At 44.0% G+C, this 19,771-nt stretch overlaps 1 protein-coding gene across 4 annotated transcripts in view; it reads right to left on the reverse strand.

Annotated features, from left to right (window-relative positions):
* The window catches only part of INTS10 (integrator complex subunit 10), a 45,504-nt gene extending 26,001 nt beyond the window's left edge, over positions 1–19,503 (reverse strand). For 2 of the 4 annotated variants that reach the window (XM_013985011.2, XM_013985010.2), the window contains exons 1-9: positions 19,127–19,387; positions 18,424–18,491; positions 17,058–17,161; positions 16,108–16,247; positions 13,658–13,739; positions 12,518–12,658; positions 11,640–11,811; positions 10,498–10,667; positions 9,442–9,575 (exon numbers count right to left, since the gene is read on the reverse strand). In XM_013985011.2, coding sequence (XP_013840465.2) covers positions 9,442–9,575; positions 10,498–10,667; positions 11,640–11,811; positions 12,518–12,658; positions 13,658–13,739; positions 16,108–16,247; positions 17,058–17,161; positions 18,424–18,491; positions 19,127–19,255 — 1,140 coding nt within the window. In that variant the 5' untranslated portion in view covers positions 19,256–19,387. Of the gene's footprint in view, positions 1–9,441; positions 9,576–10,497; positions 10,668–11,639; positions 11,812–12,517; positions 12,659–13,657; positions 13,740–16,107; positions 16,248–17,057; positions 17,162–18,423; positions 18,492–19,126 lie in introns of all 4 variants that reach the window. The other 2 variants (XM_003134201.4, XM_005672659.3) reach the window with 2 other exon arrangements.

Below are 19,771 nucleotides of genomic sequence, written 5' to 3' on the forward strand. Positions count from 1 at the left end.
ATCCCATACCTGCCAGGAGGGCAACACAAAAAGTGTAAAATTATATTGCAGAGATTCTCCCCCAGGAGTGAGAGTTCTGAGCCCCATATCAGGCCCCCACCCTTCTCTATCAGAAGGAGGCACTTCCAGAGCATTTGGCATTAAAGGCCAGAGGGACCATTAGCAGGACTGGGGGAAACAGAGATTCCTCTCCTGGAGGACACACTGAGGTTTCACATGCACTGAGACTCAAGGTAAAGCAGTGACTCCATAGAAGCCTGGGCCAGATCTACCCATGGGCCTTACAGGGTCTCCTGGGGAGGTGGAATGTGGTTGCAGCTCACTGAGAAGGCAAGGACACTGGTGGCAGAGGGTCCTGGGGATAATCACAGGCATGAGCTCTCCTGGAGGTTGCCATTTTGGAGTGACACCTGGCCCCACCCAATGGCCCACAGGTTCCAATGCTGGAGTGCCCCAAGCCAAACCACCAACAGGGTGGGAATACAGCCTCACCCATTAGCAGAGAGGCTGCCAAAAGTCTTACTGAGCCCATAGTCACCTCTCATCACATCCTTGATGGGGCTCTGTCCACCAAAGGGCCAAGACCCAGATCTACCCATCAGTGGGCAGACACCAGTCCCTCCACCAGGAAGCCTGCACAAGCCCCTGGACCAACTTACCTGCCAGGGGGCAGAAACCAGAAGCAAGAGAAACTACAATCCTGCAACCTGCAGAATGGACACCATAAACACGGAAAGTTAGACAAAATGAGGAAGTCAAGGCATATGTTCCAGATGAAGGAACAAGATAAAACCCCAGAACTAAGCAAAGTGGAGACAGGCGATCTACTTGAAAAAGAATTCAGATTAATGAGAGTAAATGTAATCCACAATCTCAGGAAAAGAATGTAGGCACAGACTGAGAAGATACAAGAAATGTTTAACAAACAAGAGGATTTAAGTAACAAGCAAATCAGAGATGAACAATACCATAACTGAAATGAAAAACAGGAATGATTCAATAGCAGAATAAATGAGGCAGAAACCAATAAGTGAGCTTGATGACAGACTGGGGGAAATCACTGCCATGGAGCAGAATAGAGAAAAAAGAATGAAGAGAAATGAAGGCAGTTTAGCCAAAAACTTCCCTAACATGGGAAAGGAAACACTCAAGTCTAGGAAGTGCAGAGAGTTACAATAGGGGGATAAACCCAAGGAGCAACATGTCAAGATATATATTTCTCAAACTGACAAAAATTAAAGACAAAAGATTAAAAGCAAGAAGAGAAAAGTAACGAAAGAGACAGGAAATTCCCATTAGGTTATCAGCTGATTTTTCAGCGGAAACTGTAGGCCAGAGAGGAGTGGCATGATATACTTCAAGTGATGAAAGGGAAAAACCTACAGCCAAGAATACTCTACCCAGCAAGGCTCTCATTCAACAGAGAAATCCAAAGCCTTACAGACAAGCAAAAGCTAAGAGAATTCAGCACCACCAAACCAGCATTACAACCACTGCTAAAGGAACTTCTCTAAGTGGAAGGAAAAAGGCCACAACCAGTAACAAGAAAACTGTAAATGGGAAAGCTCATCAGGGAAGGCAAATATACAGTAAAGGTAGGAAATCATCCACGCACAAATATAATATCAAACCCAGTAATTTTGAGTGGAGGAGAGGACAAATGCAGGATACTGGAAAGGCATTTGAAATTAAGTGACCAGCACCTTAAAACAATCTCACATGTATATAGATTGCTATATCAAAACCTCATGGTAACAGCAAATCAAAAATCTACAAGACATGCAGACACACACACAAAAGCAATCCAAACACAACACTAAAATCGTTATCAAATCATAGGAGAACAAAAGAGAAAGAGAAGAAAAACGATACAGAAAAACAAACCCAAAACAATGAACAAAATGGCAATAAGAACGTATATATTGATTATTACCTTAAATGTAAAAGGAATAAATGCTCCAACCAAAAGACACAGACTGGCTAAATGGACACAAAAACAAGACCTGTATATATGCTGTCTATAGGCGACCCAGATCTAGGGTCTAGGGATGCATACAGACTGAAAGTGACAGGATGGAAAAAGTATGCTTCACAACTGGAAATCAAAAGAAAGCTGGAGTTGCAGTATTCCTATCAGTCAAAATATACTTTAAAACACAGGCTATCATAAGAGACAAAGAAGGACTATATAATAATGATCAAGGGATCAATACAAGAAGAAGATATAATAATTGCAAATATATATGCACCCAACACAGGAGTACCTCAATATAGAAGGCAAATGCTATCAGCCTAAAAGGAGAAACTGACAATAACACAATTAATAGTGGAGGACTTTTAACATTCTACTCATATCAACAGACATATCATCCAGACAGAAAATCAATAAGAAAACACAAGCCTTAAGTGACACATTAGACCAGAGGGACTTATTGATATTTATAGAACATCCGATCTGAAAGCAGCAAAATACACATTCTTCTCAAGTGCACATGGAACATTCTCCAGGATAGATCACATGCTGGGGCACAAAGTAAGCCTCAATAAATTTAAGCAAATTGAAATCATATAAAGTATCTTTGACCACCACACTATGAGTTTAGAAATTACAGGAAAAAAACCTGTAAAAACCAGAAACTCATGGAGGCTAAACAAAATGTTACTAAACAACCACTGAAGAAGTCAAAAAATACCTCAGACAGAAGTTCCCATCATGGCTCAGGAGTTAACAAATCTGACTAGCATTCATGAGAATGCAGGTTTGATCCCTGGCCTTGCTCACTGGATTAAGGATCTGGTGTTGCAGTCAGCTGTGGCATAGGTCACAGATGCAGCTCAGATCCTGCACTGCTGTGGTGTAGGCCAGCAGCTACAGGTCCAATTCGATACCTAGCCTGGGAACCTCCATACGCTGCAGGTGCAGCCCTAAAAACAAACAAACAAACAAACAACCCTACGGACAAATGAAAACACAATCACAACAATTTAAAACCTATGGGCCAGGAGTTCCCGTCATGGCGCAGTGGTTAACGAATCCGACTAGGAACCATGAGGTTGCGGGTTCGGTCCCTGCCCTTGCTCAGTGGGTTAACGATCCGGCGTTGCCGTGAGCTGTGGTGTAGGCTGCAGACTCGGCTCGGATCCCGCGTTGCTGTGGCTCTGGTGTAGGCCGGTGGCTACAGCTCCGATTGGACCCCTAGCCTGGGAACCTCCATATGCCGCGGGAGCGGCCCAAGAAATAGCAACAACAACAACAACAACAACAAGACAAAAAACAACAACAACAACAACAACAAAAAAAACCTATGGGCCAAAGCAGTTCTAAGAGGGAAGTTTGTGGCAATACAACCTTACCTCAGGAAACAAGAAAAATCTCAAATAAATAATACTAACTTTTCACTTACAGCAACCAGAGAAAGATGAACAAAACTCAAAGTTATGATAGAAACCCTCCAGAAAGTGGGCACAGAGGGAACCTACCTCAACATAGTAAACACCATATATGACAAACCTACAGCTAACATCATTCTCAATGGTGAAAAGGTAAAAGAATTCTCACTAAGATCAGAAACAAGAAGAGGATGTCCACTCTTGCCACTTCTTTTCAACATAGTTTTGGAAGTCCTAGCCATGGCAATCAGAGAAGAAAAAGAAATAAATGGGATCTAAATTGGAAGGAAGAAGTAAAACTATCACTGCTGCAGATGACATGATACTGTACCTAGAGAATCCTAAAAATGCTACCAGAAAATTTTAGAGCGCATCAATGAATTTGGTAAAGTTGCAGGATACAAAATTAATACACAGAAATTAACTGCATATCTATATATTAATAATGAAAGAGCAAAAAGAGAAATTAGGGAAACAATCCCATTTATCATAGCATCAAAAAGAATAAAATACCTACAAATAAACCTACCTTAAAGACAAAAGGCCAGTACTCTGAAAACTATAACATGCTGAGGAAAGAAATCAAAGATGATACAAACAGATGGAAAGATATACCATGCTCTTGGACTGGAAGAATCAATATTGTCAAAATGACTATATTACCCAAGGCAAGCTAAAGATTCAATGCAATCCCTATCAAATCACCAATGGCATTTTTCACAGAACTAGGACAAAATACCAAAAAAAAAAAAAAAAATTGGAAACAAAAAAGATCCCTAATAGCCAAAGCAATCCTAAGAAAGAAAAATGGAGCTGGAGGAATCAGGCTTCCAGACCTCAGACTATACTACAAAGTTAGAATCATCAAAACAGTAGGGTTATGGCACAAAAACAGAAATGGAGATCAATGGAACAGGATACAAATCCCAGAAATAAATCCACATACCTATGGTCAACGAATGTATGACAAAGGAGGCAAGACTGTACAATGGAGAAAAGACAGTCCCTTCAGTAAGTGGTGCTGGGAAAACTGCACAGCCACATGTAAAAGAATGAAATTAGATCACTTCCTAACACCATACACAAAAATAAACTCCAAATGGATTAAAGACCTAGATATAAGACCAGACACTATAAAACTCTTAGAGGGAAACATAGGCCAAACACTCTCTGACATAAATGACAGTAACATCTTCTCAGATCCACCTCTTAGAGTAATGACAGTAAAAACCAAAAACAAACAAATGGGACTTAAAAGTTCTTGCACAGAAGAGGAAACCCTAAACAAAACAAAAAGACAACCCACAGAATGGGAGAAAATATTTGCAAATGAAGTGACTGACAAGGGATTAATCTCCAAAATATATAAACACCTCCCACAGCTCAATATCAAAAAAACCAAGCAACCTCATCCAAAAATGGGCAGAAAATCTAAACAGACATTTCTCCAAAGAAGACACACAGATGGCCAAAAAACATGATACTCAACATCACTAATTATGAGAGAAATGCAAATCAAAACTACTGTGAGGTACCACCTTATACCAACCAGAATGGCCATCATCAAAAAGACTACAAACAATAAATACTGGGAGTTCCCGGAGAGGCTCAGTGGTTAATGAACCCAACTAGGAACTATGAGGTTGTGGGTTCGCTCCCTGGCCTTGCTCAGTGTGTTAAGGATCTGGCGTTGCCATGAGCTGTGGTGTAGGTCACAGATGCACGCAGATCCCACGTTGCTATGGCTCTGGTGTAGGCTGGTGGCTACAGCTCTGATTAGACCCCTGGCCTGGGAACCTCCATATGCCGTGGGAGCAGCCCCAGAAAAGACAAAAAAACCCAAACCAACCAACCAAAAACAAAAACAAAAACAAAAAAAACCCCAATAAACACTGGAGAGGGTGTGGAGAAAATGGAGCCCTCTTACACTGTTGGTGGGAATGTATACTGGTTCAATCATTATGGAAAACAATACAGAGAGTCCTCAAAAAACTAAAAATAGCAATCCCACTCCTGGGCATCTATCCATAGAAAACTATGACTTGAAAAGATATACATACTCCAGTGCTCACTGCAGCACTAAATACAATAACCAAGAAATGGAAGCCACCTAAATGTCCATCAACAGAGGAGTGAATAAAGGAATGAAATAATGGCATTTGCAGCAACAGGGATGGACCTAGAGATTATCATACTAAGTGAAGTTAGACAGTGAGAGACAAACATCATATGTTATCACTTATATGTGGAATCTTAAACAAAGGATACAAATGAACTTATTTGCAGAACGGAAACAGACTCAGACTTTGAAAAACTTATGGTTACCAAAGGGGACAGGTTGGTGGGGAGGAATGGACTGGGGTTTGGGATGGAAATGTTCTAAAATTAGATTGTGATGATGATTGTGCAACTATAAATATAATAAAAGCACTGAATTTAAAAAAACAAAGAAAATCACATCAACCCCCCCAAATAAAACTTAAAGTCAGTAGAAAGAAAGAACTTATAAAGATCATAACAGAAATAAATGAAATAGAGATGAAGAAAACAATAGGAAAGATCAATGTAACCAAAAGCTGGTCCTTTGAAAAGATAAACAAAATTGATCAGCCTTTAGCCAGACCCATCAGGAAAAAAAGGGAGAGGGCTCAAATCAATAAAATTAGAAATGGAAAAAGAAGAAATCACAACGACACCACAGAAATAACAATGGATCATAAGAGACTACTACAAGCAATTATATGCCAATAAAATGAACATCCTAGAAGAAACGGACAAAGTCTTAGAAAGGTACAACCTTCCACGACTGAACCAGGAAGAAATAGAAAATGCGAACAGACCAATTACAAGTACTGAAATTGAAACTGTGATTAAAAAACTTCCAACAAACAGAAGTCCAGGACTAGATGGCTTCACAAGTGAATTATATCAAATATTTAGAGATGAGTTAACAGCATTCTGGAACTATTCCAAAAAACTTTAGAGGAAGAAACATTCCCCAATCACGCTGATACCAAAACCAGACAAAAATACCACACACACACACACACAAAAGAAAGAAAACTGCAGACCAATAACACTGATGAACATAGATGCAAAGATCCTCAACAAAATACTAGCAAATCATAACCAGCAATACATTAAAAGGATCATACACCGTGAGTGAGTGGAATTTATCCCAGGGATGGAAGGGTTCTTCAATATCTGCAAATCAATCAATGTGATACACTACATTAACAACTGAGGAATAAAAACCATATGATCTTCTCGATAGATGCAGAAAAAGCTTTGGATACAAATCAACATCTACTTATAAAAACTCTCCAGAAAGTGCGTGTACAGGGAATTTACCTCAACATAATAAAGGCCATACATGACAAACCCACAGCAAAAATCATACTCAACCGTGAAAGGGTGAAAGCAATCCCTCTAAGACCAGGCACAAGACAAGGATGTCCACTCTTGCCACTTTTATTCAACATAGCCATAGCAATCAGAGAAGAAAAAGAAATAAAAGGAATCCAAATTGGAAAGGAAGAAGTAAAACTGTCATTGTTTGCAGATAACATGATACTATATATACACACAATGAAATATTACTCAGCATAAAAAAGAATGAAATAATGCCATTTGCAGCAATGTGGATGGACCTAGAGATTATCATACTAAGTGATATGAGTCAAAGACAAATATTAGGGTTATGGAAGGGGAGGGGGAGTGATAAATCAGGAGTCTGGTATTAACAGATGCACACTACTGTATATAAATAGATAAGCACAAGGACCTACTGTATACAGCACAGGAAGCCACATTCAACACCCTGTAATAACCTATTGAAAAGAACCTGAAGCTGCACATCTGAAACACAATATTCTAAATCAACTACAGTTTAAAAGAAAAAAAGCTCCAATCCTTAAGCTAATCTCAGAAAAAAATTGGCATTTCCATCCCACAACTCACCTTTCACCCAATTCCCTGACAGCTGGGGATCTTGCTGCCCCACCCTACTTAACATCATATTGTAGTAGTGTCATACTCAATAGTAACATACACGCCAATCCCTTTTGCACCCCAAACCCACCTGCCAGGCATCCGAGTTTGCCAGGGTCCTGCTCCTGCCGGGAGTGGGCAGTCAGATACAGTTACATGAATGCTGCGTTCACTGCTGTGGTGACTCAGGGACACATTTTTGCCTCAAAACGAGACCAGGAGTTTACAGAGGGGACCTCAGATGTGGTGGGGATAGTGTGGAGTCCAAACTGTTTGTAAACTTTTGAGAAATTGATTTTGAAATGTAAAGTACACTCTGAAGCAAGACGCCTGATCACCAGGAAGGTACTCAAGCGTGTGTGGGTGGGTGGGAACACACTGCCCACAGAGAGGAGCCCCCTGGGTCCAGGGCACTTAGTCTCGGGGAGAACTGCCGGCCCACTGCAGGGGGCAGCCACCGTCAGGGGCCATCGTTATTTGAGACTTCAGTTATTAAAGGGAGGCAGACACCTGCATTGTGAGGAGAAAGCGCCCAATTTTTAGATGCTAGGTTACCAAAAACAAAATACCATGAGTAAAACACAACAGGTCTGTGAGCTGAGCTCCGGGGCCACCAGGTATGTCCTCTGCAATGGGACAAAAAGATCTGGCTGAATTTGCATCAGGTGAGGCAGAGTAGGGGATGGAGATCCCAGAGGGCCTGCAGGGCCAGGGCACGAGAGCAGAGCCTGCTAGGTTACACAGGACAGGTGACAAATGGAAGGAGGAACAGAGGGGCTGGAAGGCTAAACAACTCTACCACAGGCTGGACCCAAACTCGGGAGGCAGAATGGGAATCCTTTCAAGCACCACAATTTCACGAGAGGCCTCTGGGGGCTCAGGCTCTGTTCATATGCCCAGGACACTGGGGTGGACAAGACAAGGTCACTGGCCCTGTGGAGCTTGTACTCTGGTGAGAGGACATGGGGAACCAACCAAGCAACTAAGGATTGAAAAGTCTGCAAAGCCTAAAATATTCACCATTGGGCTTTTTACAAAGAAAGGGAGCAGAGTCCTGATGTCCCCACTGTCACGATACACGACAGGCCTCCACTAAAGCTTTCCTTGCAAGAAAGGATTCCTCTGCTTAAAAAGTTTGAAAACTGTGGAGATCCCCCTGTGGTGCAAGAGGATTGGTGGCGTTTCTGGAGCACTGGGACGTGGGTTCGATACCCGACCCGGCACAGTAAATTAAGGATCCAGCATTGCCACAGTTGCGGCTAAGGTCACAACTGTGGCTTGGATCTGATCCCTGGCCCAGGAACTCCATATGCTGTGGGGCAGCCAAAAAAGAAAAAAAAAAAAAAAGAGTCTGGAAACTAGTGTTGTATGCAGGCTGGCCAGCCGCCTGGCCAAACCGGAAGACTAATGATTCTTCACACCCTCTGGCTTCTTGCATCTTTGTGCAAACTGTCGCCTCTTGACAAAATCCCAATTCCAAACAATAACCGCCTAAACATCCTGCAAGGCTGACCTGATGCCCAAAGCTCACCTCCTTCATGAAACCTTTCCAACATCTCTCCTGGGGCTGTAATGACTTCCCACCCTGACTGGTGGCCGAGAGACTCCCTATTCTGCAGCCAGCACCCACCACAGCTCTACATGTCCAAGGCAGCTCATTTGGTTTTGTCCTTTAATCAACACCATTCACAAAGGTATAAATAACTCATACCAGGGTTTCTCGACCTCGGTACCACTGGCCTTTTGGGCTGGGTAACTCTGTCGTGTGGTGTCCTGCACACGGTAGCGTGTTTAGCTACATTCCGGCCCCCACTCACTAGATGCTAAAGGCAACCCCTCCCCACTGAGCCATGCCCATCAAAAATGTCCTCGGTCGTTGCCAAATATGCCAGGGAGCAGAACCACCTCTCTGCTGAGAACCACCAATTTATCCATGAATTCTATCTCACAATGAAAAGACCTAAGCTTTATTAATTTAGCTCCAAAGCCCTATTTTATGAATTTCATTTCTAGCAAACCATAAACATGTAATCTGTTAACACATGCATCTGAGAGGATTACCATGGTTTTCTCTCTTCCCTCGGCTAGTTTCCTCTTTTTATGAATGTGTTTATTGCGATCCACTTCTACATCACCATACACATTCGCCACGTCCTCGAGAAGAACCAGCGGAACTTGGCTCGGGGCATTAGGACCTGTGGAGGGAGGGAAAACAGCAGCACTGAAGACGGCCGCAAAAATCAAGGGAGGACTTGATATCAGCTGGAAGTACACTCAACCGTCACATGAAAATGTAAGTCATTGATCCCAATTGGGTAAGTCAGTACGGACACACAGAAATAAAAGACTGCACAGATATACCCCAAGCTGATGATAAAGGTTCTGTGGATTACAAGTGAAAGCACCTTCTTTGTATCTGGAGCCATAAAATTACCCAAAAAAGTAAGTCTACAAAGTTATGGTTAGAAATTCCAAACAAATGTATGAAATACCACAGGCTACACTGGAAGTATTGTAGGTGATCTTACCCTCTTTTCTACTTTTCACATTTTCTACACTCTATATGCATGATTATTTTAAAAATCTTTGTTTACTGCCAAGTGTGAAATCATCAATACTTTGCTATAGCTGCTGTTTTTTCAAAATAGAGGCACTTGGTATCTGTGTTTAGTTTCGCAGTACCATTTCATCCTTTGATAGAGTTTTTAACGCAAATGACCTTACCTAAAAACCACCAAAAAGAGTTCCCACTGTGTCTCAGCGTAAAGGGATCTGACTAGCATCCATGAGGACACAGGTTCGATCCCTGGCCTCATTCAACAGGTTAAGGATCTGGTGTTGCTGTGAGCTGAGGTGTAGGTCACAGCCACGGCTTGGATCTGGCATTGTTGTGGCTGTAGTGCAGGCCAATTTGACCCAGAGCCTGGGAACCTCCATATGCTGCAGATACAGCCCTAAGAGACAAAAAAAAAAAAAAAAAAAAAAAACCCACCGCCAACTAATAAAAGCACTATCATCACCCTCGCAGTTATTTGGATCCAAGAACAACATTAAGGTAAACATTTTCATCTTCCTCACTGTCCCCAATGAGGCCACTCTTCAAACTCTTCAACCAACCTTGGAATAGAGATGGTTGTATGCTGTTGACGTACTGGAATGCATTCTTAAAGAAGACCAACATGGTGGAATAAACCACTTGGTTCTTATATTTTGCATGAGCTTCACTATCAAAGTTGTTCATGTATCTGCAGAGATCCTTCATTCTATGCAAAATATCACTGTAGCTTCTGAAAGAGGAAGGATAAAAATCATTAAAATCACTCCAGCTTCGTCAGCAAAATGCCCAGAGAAAAGCCCCAACGGAATGCTTACATTTACCAAATGTGGCTCTAGGCATGTAAAATTACCCTTCACGGTCTGCTTAGGCGTGCAAATCCCTTTCTGAATTAGAGCAGGGATCAGGCCACAAGTTTGTGACACAAACATGCCAAGTAGCTTCTCTCCCTTCTGAACACCAAGGAGTGCTTCAAACTCAACAGCCTCTTGAGAGTTCACGCTTCCACTGGGAATAAACTGAAAAACCATACTCTTTTGTGTAAACACTGAGTAATATAGAATTTGCCCAGAGAGAAGTGTAACTATACATTGCATGCTTTTAGAAAAAAAGTGTTTTGGGGGTGTGCCTATCATGGCTTAGTGGTAACGAAACCAACTAGTATCCATGTGGATGCAGGTTCGATCCCTAGCCTCTCTCAGTGGGTTAAGGATCTGGTGCTGCTGTGAGCTATGGTACAGGTCACAGATGCAGCTTGGATCCCACATTGCTGTGGCTGCAGTGTAGGCTGACAGCTGTAGCTCTGATTTGACCTCCAGCCTGGGAACGTCCATATGCTGCCAGTGCAGTCCTAAAAAGACCCAAAAAAAGAAAGAAAAAAGTGTTTTTGTGTTTTCTTTTTTTCTTTTTTGTCTTTTGTCTTTTTAGGGCTACGTCCACAGCATATAGAGGTTCCCAGCCTAGGGTCGAATTGGAGCTGTTGCCAACGGCCTACACCAGAGCCAGAGCAACTAGGGATCCAAGCTGCATGTGCGGCCTACAACGCCAGATCCTTAACCCACTGAGCGAGGCCAGGGACTGAACCCGTGACCTCATGGTTCCTAGTCGGATTCATTTCCACTGCGCCACAATGGGAACTCATGTTTTGTGCTTTAGACATTATGAGAAAATTTGTTAGGCAATCCCGAAATGAATACTGTTTTACCGTCTTCCTTTATCCATCTGCCATTCACATCTTGCTCCAACAACATTCAAAATCTTAAACAATCTCTCCCAGGGATCCACGATCTGGGACGATTTTTCAGTCAGCCCTTCTATGATGTACTTCTGAGAGCTACGTTTGCTGGGCGACATTAAGTCAGATGTTTCTTGGGCACCTGAGATGTGAGGAAAAAGTAGCTGACAATCAATAATAACCACTTACTACTTATGCGCTACTTCTAAAGAAAAAAAATGCCTGAACCTCCCCACACTCGAAAAGCAAGAGCGCAGAATCTCAATGTGTTGTGTACTTTGTTTAATGACCCACAACCAGCTGGTGGTATAGCAGGAGGTGACGTCTGACCTGTGGCACGCGTACGGAGCAAACGATTCTGTTCGGCAGGTTTGCTGTTGCAATGGAGGAGTAAAACTGGTTTCAGAAAAGTCTCATCTCCTACCTGTGGTATTTTCTCCTAGGGATTGTCTTTTACATTTTATTTTGTTTTTGTTTTTTGTTTTTTTTCAGGGCCTCACTCGCAGGATATTGAAGTTCCCAGGCTAGGGATCAAACTGGAGCTACAGCTGCCAGCCTACGCCACAGCCACAGCCACAGCCACACGGGATCCAAGCCGCGCCTGTGACCTACACCACAGCTCACAGAAATGCAGTCCTTAACCCCTGAGCAAGGCCAGGGATCCAACCTGCATCCTCATGGATACCAGTTGGATTCATTTCTGCTGTGTCACAACAGAAACTCCTAGGGATCATTTTTTAGAAAGACTATCAAATTGGCATGCATCCAGGAGAATAATCAGAATGCTTAGGCATTTCTGAGCTTGACATTTTAGAAAACAAAATAAATTGCAGGATACTCCTACTTACCTTGATGCTGATTCTCTATCTGAGTAGACCTAGTGACATAATTGATATAAAATTCAGCTGCTTTGTTCAAGTACTTGTATAGCAAGTTGGCAGGCAACCGGACATCATGGTTGTTAATTATCAGAGGAAGGACATCACAAACTGTTGAAAGGATAGTGAGAAAAAACTGATTCAGTTGTTTGTCTCTTCTAGGGTTCTGGCAACAAAATTTCCTTTCAAATTCACTCATGTAGTATCTAACATATGGCGGGGGGAAAAACTCTTCTAGCACATTTATCTAAAAGCCACAGTCCAAAAAAAAGAAAAAAAAAGTTTAACCAAATAAGGAGTTCCCGTTGTGGCGCAGCAGAAACAAATCCAACTAGTAACCATGAGGTTGAGGGTTTGATCCCTGGCCTTGTGCAGCAGGCTCAGGATCTGGTGTTGCCATGAGCTGTGGTGTAGGTCACAGACGTAGCTCAGATCCTGCGTTGCTGTGGCTGTGGCATAGACCATCAGCTGTAGCTCCGACTGGACTCTTAGCCTGGGAACCTCCATATGCCGCAATGCAGCCCTAAAAAGAAAAAAGAAAAAAAAAAAAAAAAAAAAAAGCCGCAGTACAGAACGACATCAGTGGATGGAGTTATTAGCAAGGAAACCCTCAGGCAGATTCTACATTGTGGATGATGTTCGGGTGGAAATTCAGGTGTTTGTTATCGTGCTTCATATTTAAGTACAAGGTTACACATATTCTTTCAGAGGTATCAACTATTACATAATAAAAATTTAAGTGTTCCCACCGTGGCACAGTGGGTTAAGAACCTGACTGCAACGGCTCGGGTCCCTGTGAAGGTGCAGGTCTGATCCCCGGCCCGGCGCGGCGGGTTAAAGGATCTGGCACTGCCACAGCTGTGGCTCGGATTCAATTCCAGGCTTAGGAACTTCCACATGCTGTGGATGAGGCCATTAAAAAAAATATTTAGACGTTGCTTAAAATGCTTTCCGGACTGAAGGAAAAACAAAAAAAAAATCCAAGGATTTAAACTCTATAACGCGAAAAGTTCCTCTGCTTTCCACAAACAACCTTATTTCTAAAATGGCACTCACTCCAGTATATTCTACTTACCTTAAGGAATTAATACAAAATGTGATTTTTCTTACCAAATAATTTTCTAAAGCAGTTAACAGGAGATTCTTGCTCTTCAATAGTTTCAGCCTCTAATAGTGCTTCCCCAAGGCCAACCTGTATGAAAATACAATTTATCATTTAAATGTGTTACAGTTTCAGATGTTGGAATTACATGAAAAAAAGCGTATTTTATTTACCACATAATTTGTACATTCAAACTTCCCGAAGAAATTCTCGTTTTAAAGATGAAAACAAAAGCACCCATCGGCGACATTCACCTGACTAGACTCAGTTATTCTCCTCTGAACTAATAAAATTAAAATGCTAACAAGATGTCTAGAAACTTAAAGGAAGGATTAAAGGAAGGACTGGAATGAGTTAGAATGGTAATAGAGACGTAGATGTTTTTCTAAGAAATGTGGAAACTAACTTTACTCTTCACGTCAAGGTGTGTTATGTAGACAAAGCTTAGCACTTTCAAGAGCTGCCAGGAGTAGCCAGCCATCAGCCTGGAAATACCACCTCTCCATTACTGACGCCCTACTACAGTAGAAAGCTGGCTTGTCAAAATCCAACAAGATGTCTGCAACCTCTTCCATGCAAAGCACCTGAGGATGCAGGGGGTGGGAGCGGGAGAACGATGTGAAAGATGACCTGAGACAGGAAGTTAAAAGAGTAATGAGCAGGGAGTATATAAGAGGTTGAATAGTGTCCCCCCAAATTCATGTCCATGCACAATCTCAGAACATGACTTTATCTATTTTTTATCTTACAAGAAATGTCTTCGTAGATGCAGTTGGTTAAGATGAAGTCAGAATGGATTGGGGGGCTTTAAATCCAGCGACTAGCATCTTTATTAGAAAGTCATGTAAAGATACTGGGATGTAGACACACAAAAAAGGCCAGGTGACAAGAGAGACAGAAACTGGAGTGATGAAGACAAGGAATGGCAGGGCCTGCTGGCACCCACCAGAAGCCAGGGCGAGGCGGGCAGGCATCTGCTCCAGAGCCCTAACTGGGAGCACGGCCCTACCCATAACTTGCTTTTGAACTTCCAGCTTCCAGAACTATGAGAAAATAAGCTTGCTGTGTTAAGACACCCAGCTTCTGGTACTTTGTTAGAGCAGCCTTTGAAACAAATACACGAAGGAAGAGAGAGGGTTAACGGGGGGCCAGCAGCCAGAAGGGTGGAGAGGGAGAGAATAAGCAGAAAAGTTTGAATTAAGAGAGTTAATGATTTGAATCCCACAGCAACACGGATGCAACCAGATGATCATACTAAATGAAGTAAGTCAGACAGAGAAACACAAACATCACGTGAAATCACTTATAAGTGGAATCTAAAATATGACACAAATGAATTTACCTACAAAATAGAAACAGACTCATGGATGAGAACAGACGTGTGGTTGCCGTGGCGGAGGGGTTTGGAAGAGGGATGAACTGGGAGGTGGGGGTTACTAGATGTAAGCTATTATTATTATACATGGAGGGAATAAACGACAAGGTCTGGAGTTCCCGTCATGGCTCAGTGGTTAACGAATCTGACAAGGAGCTGCAAGGTCGTGGGTTTGATCCCTGGCCTTGCTCAGTGGGTTAAGGATCTGGCATTGCTGTGAGCTGTAGTGTAGGTCACAAACGCGGCTCGGATCCTGCATTGCTGTGGCTCTGGTGGAGGCTGGCAGCTACAGATCCGATTAGACCCCTAGCCTGGGAACTTCCATATGCCGCAGGAGCGGCCCTAGAAATGGCAAAAAGACAAAAAACAAACAAACAAAAAAACACAACAAGCTCCTACAGTACAGCACATAGAACTACATTCAGTGACCTATGAATGGGCAGAGTAGAGGAAAGTCAGTGTTCATACAGCAAAAGCATGTGAAAAACGCATCTTAGGACTACTTGAATACAATGGAATGGATTACTTTTTTTTTGTTTTTTTTTGGTCTTTTTAGGGCTGCACCCGCAGAAAATCTAGGTTCCTAGACTAGGGGTTGAATCAGAGCTGCAGCTGCTGCCCTATACCATAGCCACAGCCATGCCAGGTCCCAGTCATGTCTTTGACCTACACCGCAGCTCATGGCAACACTGGATCCCACTGGAACCCACTGACGGAGGCCAGGGATCGAACTGAGTCCTCATGGATACTACTTGGGTTCGTTACTGCTGAGGCACTAGGGGAACTCTGGAATGGATTACTTTTTTTCAACTTTACTGTATTCCACAAATTGCAGACAAGAAGCACTGTCAAAGCCTGGTGACTGTTTCCTTATACTGGTAAGACAACTTCAACTCGAAATTCATAGCTTGGTAACAGGGACGTCCTTTTAAACTTTACGACAACTTCCTCGCTGTGAGTTCAATCTTATCCAGTGCTCCTCAGAATTTCTTCTTTAAAATAATACACACTACAGCTCTTAAACATATAATGAATCCACCGGTCAATTTTTCTTTTGAGAAAAAGGAAAGGATCAAATCTTACCCCATGTTGCACCACTGTTTCAGGGAAGCGTCTCAACAGGAGAAGCAACATCTCTGATCGTTCCAAAGTGTTGAAGCATTGTTCTGTAACCTTTAGTAACATTTCACACTGGACCCGGCCAGGAAGAGTTTCAAATAAACCTGTATATGACACATTTCACTTTTAAAAGTTTCTTTCAGAAAGAAAACATGGAAGCAAAAGTGGAACTAAGACACTGTTGTGCATAGGATGAGATATGCTAAGTGAAAAATCACTATCATTGTACTTCATCTACACTCTGGAAGGCTTTTGGGTCAGAACGTACGGGGCATGTTCACTAAATGACCATAAAACAAATTACTAGAACTTTCTCTCCTGTACCGTGGGGATCTGCCTAATCTACAGAGGCTTTCTGATTACTGTGGAACTTATTAAAAACATATTCAGGAGTTCCTGTCCTGGCGCAGTGGTTAACGAATCCAACTAGGAACCATGAGGTTGCGGGTTCGGTCCCTGCCCTTGCTCAGTGGGTTAATGATCCGGCGTTGCCGTGAGCTGTGGTGTAGGTTGCAGACGCAGCTCGGATCCTGCGTTGCTGTGGCTCTGGTGTAGGCCGGTGGCTACAGCTCCGAATGGACCCTTAGCCTGGGAACCTCCATATGCCGCGAGAGCGGCCCGAGAAATGGCAAAAAGACCAAAAAAAAAAAAAAAAAAAAAATATATATATATATATATATATATTCAGTTCCCCAGGCAAAGTGATAAATCTACATCCTTTAAGGAATTGTAAAGGGTTCTAAGCAAACGCTCAAGGGTCCAAGTGGCATCTTTTGTACAAGCTTGAGTTGCCAAGAACAAAACATACACAAGGGTACCAATAACACAGATGTGACCTTTTTGGGGGAAATTACTACACAGAATGTGGTATTCCAGAAATGGTAATTTATACATCATTATCACTTCATTCTTACTTCTTAAAAACTGGGTTTGTTTATCCTGTGAATCGTTTCTTAATGCTGATGTAATAAGGCTGATTTCTCTCCACACCACCGGCTGATCTGGGAAATTCACAAACCTATTTTTAAAATGAATGCATTAAATTAAAATGTCAGATTCCATACAGCATCCAAAAAAAGAAAATAAAACATTAGCATTGGAGAAAAATATATTTTACCCTATTCCACATGAATACAATCACGTACCAAAACAAACCAAGACAAAGATATAAAAATAAAAACTAAGGGACATTCCTGTTGTGGCTCAGCAGTAACAAGACCAACCAGCATCGGTGGGTTCAATCCCTGGTCTCAGTCAGTGGGTTAAGGATCTGGCGTGGCCGTGAGCTGTGGTGTAGGTCGCAGACATGGCTTAGATTCCAGTTTGCTGTGGCTGTGGTGTAGGCCGACAGCTGTCTCCAATTCAACCCCTAGTCCGGGAACTTCCACATTCCATAGTGCATCAAAATTTAAAATCTACCCTTTGACCATGAAGATCTAAGAATATAGTTTTACAGGGGAAAAAAAAAAAAACCTACCAAAATGTGACTATAAAACTGCTTACTGAAACGCTGAATATTATCTCAAGTAGCTGAAAACTATCCAAATGTCCAACAATAAGAGTGGTTAAAAAAAATGCTATGCAGGAGTTCTCCCTGTGGCACAGTGGGTTAAGTATCCAGCTGTAGCGAGTTGGATAACTGTGGGAGGTTTAGGTTGGAACTCTGGCCCAGCACAGTGGGTTAAATGATCTGGTGCTGAGGCATAGGTTGCAGCTGTGGCTTGGATTTAATCCCTGGACCAGGAACTTCCATATGCCACAGTGTAGCCATAAAACGAAAAAAAAAAAAAAAAAAAGAGAAAAAAAAAAGGAAGAAATGTTTTTCAGATCTGAAAAAGAATGACATAGATCTCTATATGCCTACATGTGGGCCAAGAAAGAAAGCTGCAGCAAAGTGGGAATAGTATGAACTGTCACAACCCTCCCCCCATTTACTGATGAGTACTGTATGTCTACAGACACATATATACACACACTTAACTCTGGTTAAGGTTAGGATGGACTCCCACCTATTGTTCTCTACACTCCAGTACTGTCTGAACTTCTGCAAAGTTAAATTTTCCAAAATAAAATAAACTGGATAGTAGAGTTTTAACACGAATAAAACCTAAGAAGACCTCTTTGCATTAGATATGGCAGCAATTAATGCAAGGCCTGGATCCGTGACTGGGTAAGCTTTAGGCACCCCATATGCAGGTGAACTTGAAGATCTTCCCTCAGCTCCTACTTCCAAGGACAGGAACAAAACCTCCTGAGAGACCCAGCGGCGTCCCCACTCACATGTCGTAGAGCAGCCTCCCGGCGGTGGCCGTCCGCTCTGCGTTCCGCTCAATCGTGTACATTTCATACTGCAACACAAGTTAGAGCCAGGGGTCAGGCCCTTGGCCCCGGGCCAGCCCTGCTCACCCCCTTCGGCCCCCACCCCGACCCCTGGAGGTCCCAGAGTCAGGCATCACTTGGAGACACTACCACAGGGCTAACAGGCTCACTCCCAGCCCCGGTTCCCAGATGGGTGCAGGAACGGCTCAGAGATAGCAGGTGGCCACTAAGATCAGAATTACTGAAGGCACCTGGCGTCTAACACTGTAAGCTTAGGCGCTTCTCGTTCCCCTGATACACGTATACACTTTGATTGGCTGCAGATGTGGCGGCGTTCCATCCCCTTCCATAGCTACAGCCCAGAGTTATCGCTGGTGCTCACTACACAGCGCAGGAGCTCTAACCCGTGGGAACCTCAAACACCGCCCCGCCCCCATCCCGCCCCAACCCACCGCCGCGGTCCGGACCCAGGGGCCGGCTGGCAGCTTTCCCCGGCCGCACGAGGCGCGGTCCGGGCCGCAGGATGCTAACGCTCCCCTCTCCCGCGCCGGCCTGGCCTGGGGAAGGGCCCCGGGGTCCTGGGTGCCGCCCCGCGGGGCGGCCCCGGGCAGGGCGGAGGGGGGCTGGGAGGGCGCTCCCACCTGAGCGCGCGGCCCTGCCTCACCTGGATGTTGAAGTCGGTGGGGTAGAGGCTGCGGGCCGTGATTAGCCAAGCCTTGGCGGCCCACAGGTCCTGCTGCACCAGCTCCCGAGCTCGCTGCACCAGGAACTCGCAGTCGCCCTGGGCTGACATGACCCCGGCGGCGTCGGGCGCCCAGAGGCAACCGGACCTTCCGGCTAGGAGACACCACCACTAACTAGTGCCGCCGACGCCGCCGACGCCGCCGACGCCGCCGCCGACGCTACTGCGCATGAATGGAGTCGGGAGGACGTCCGCACGTGGATCCGGAAGGGCTTCCGGGTTTTGTAAGCAGCCTTTTCGTGTCGGTTCTCCGCCTCCGCCCAGCCCCTTCCTCTTTTGAGGAGCTTGGGTGTTGGTCCAGACTCTTCCAGGTCGCCTCCAAGACGTGGAGAATCGGATTCTCAATCTTGCGGACTGGGGTGTGACCCTGGTACCTCCAGGGAGCATGCGCAGAGCCTGGTTCCTCGGCGCCGGGAGGCGGGCGGTTGGTGCCGCCCCCAGTGGCCGGCGCGTCCCGGCGCCCTGAAGCCACCGCTGGGGCGGGGCAGAAGCTGGAGGGCGGAGGTTGACGCGGAGTCGCTGCTGGTTCGAATGGACAGAAAAGCCTGCGCCAGTTTGAGTTCGGTG

The sequence above is a fragment of the Sus scrofa genome, chromosome 17, assembly GCF_000003025.6.
Source record: "Sus scrofa isolate TJ Tabasco breed Duroc chromosome 17, Sscrofa11.1, whole genome shotgun sequence".
Classification (NCBI taxonomy): Eukaryota; Metazoa; Chordata; class Mammalia; order Artiodactyla; family Suidae; genus Sus; species Sus scrofa.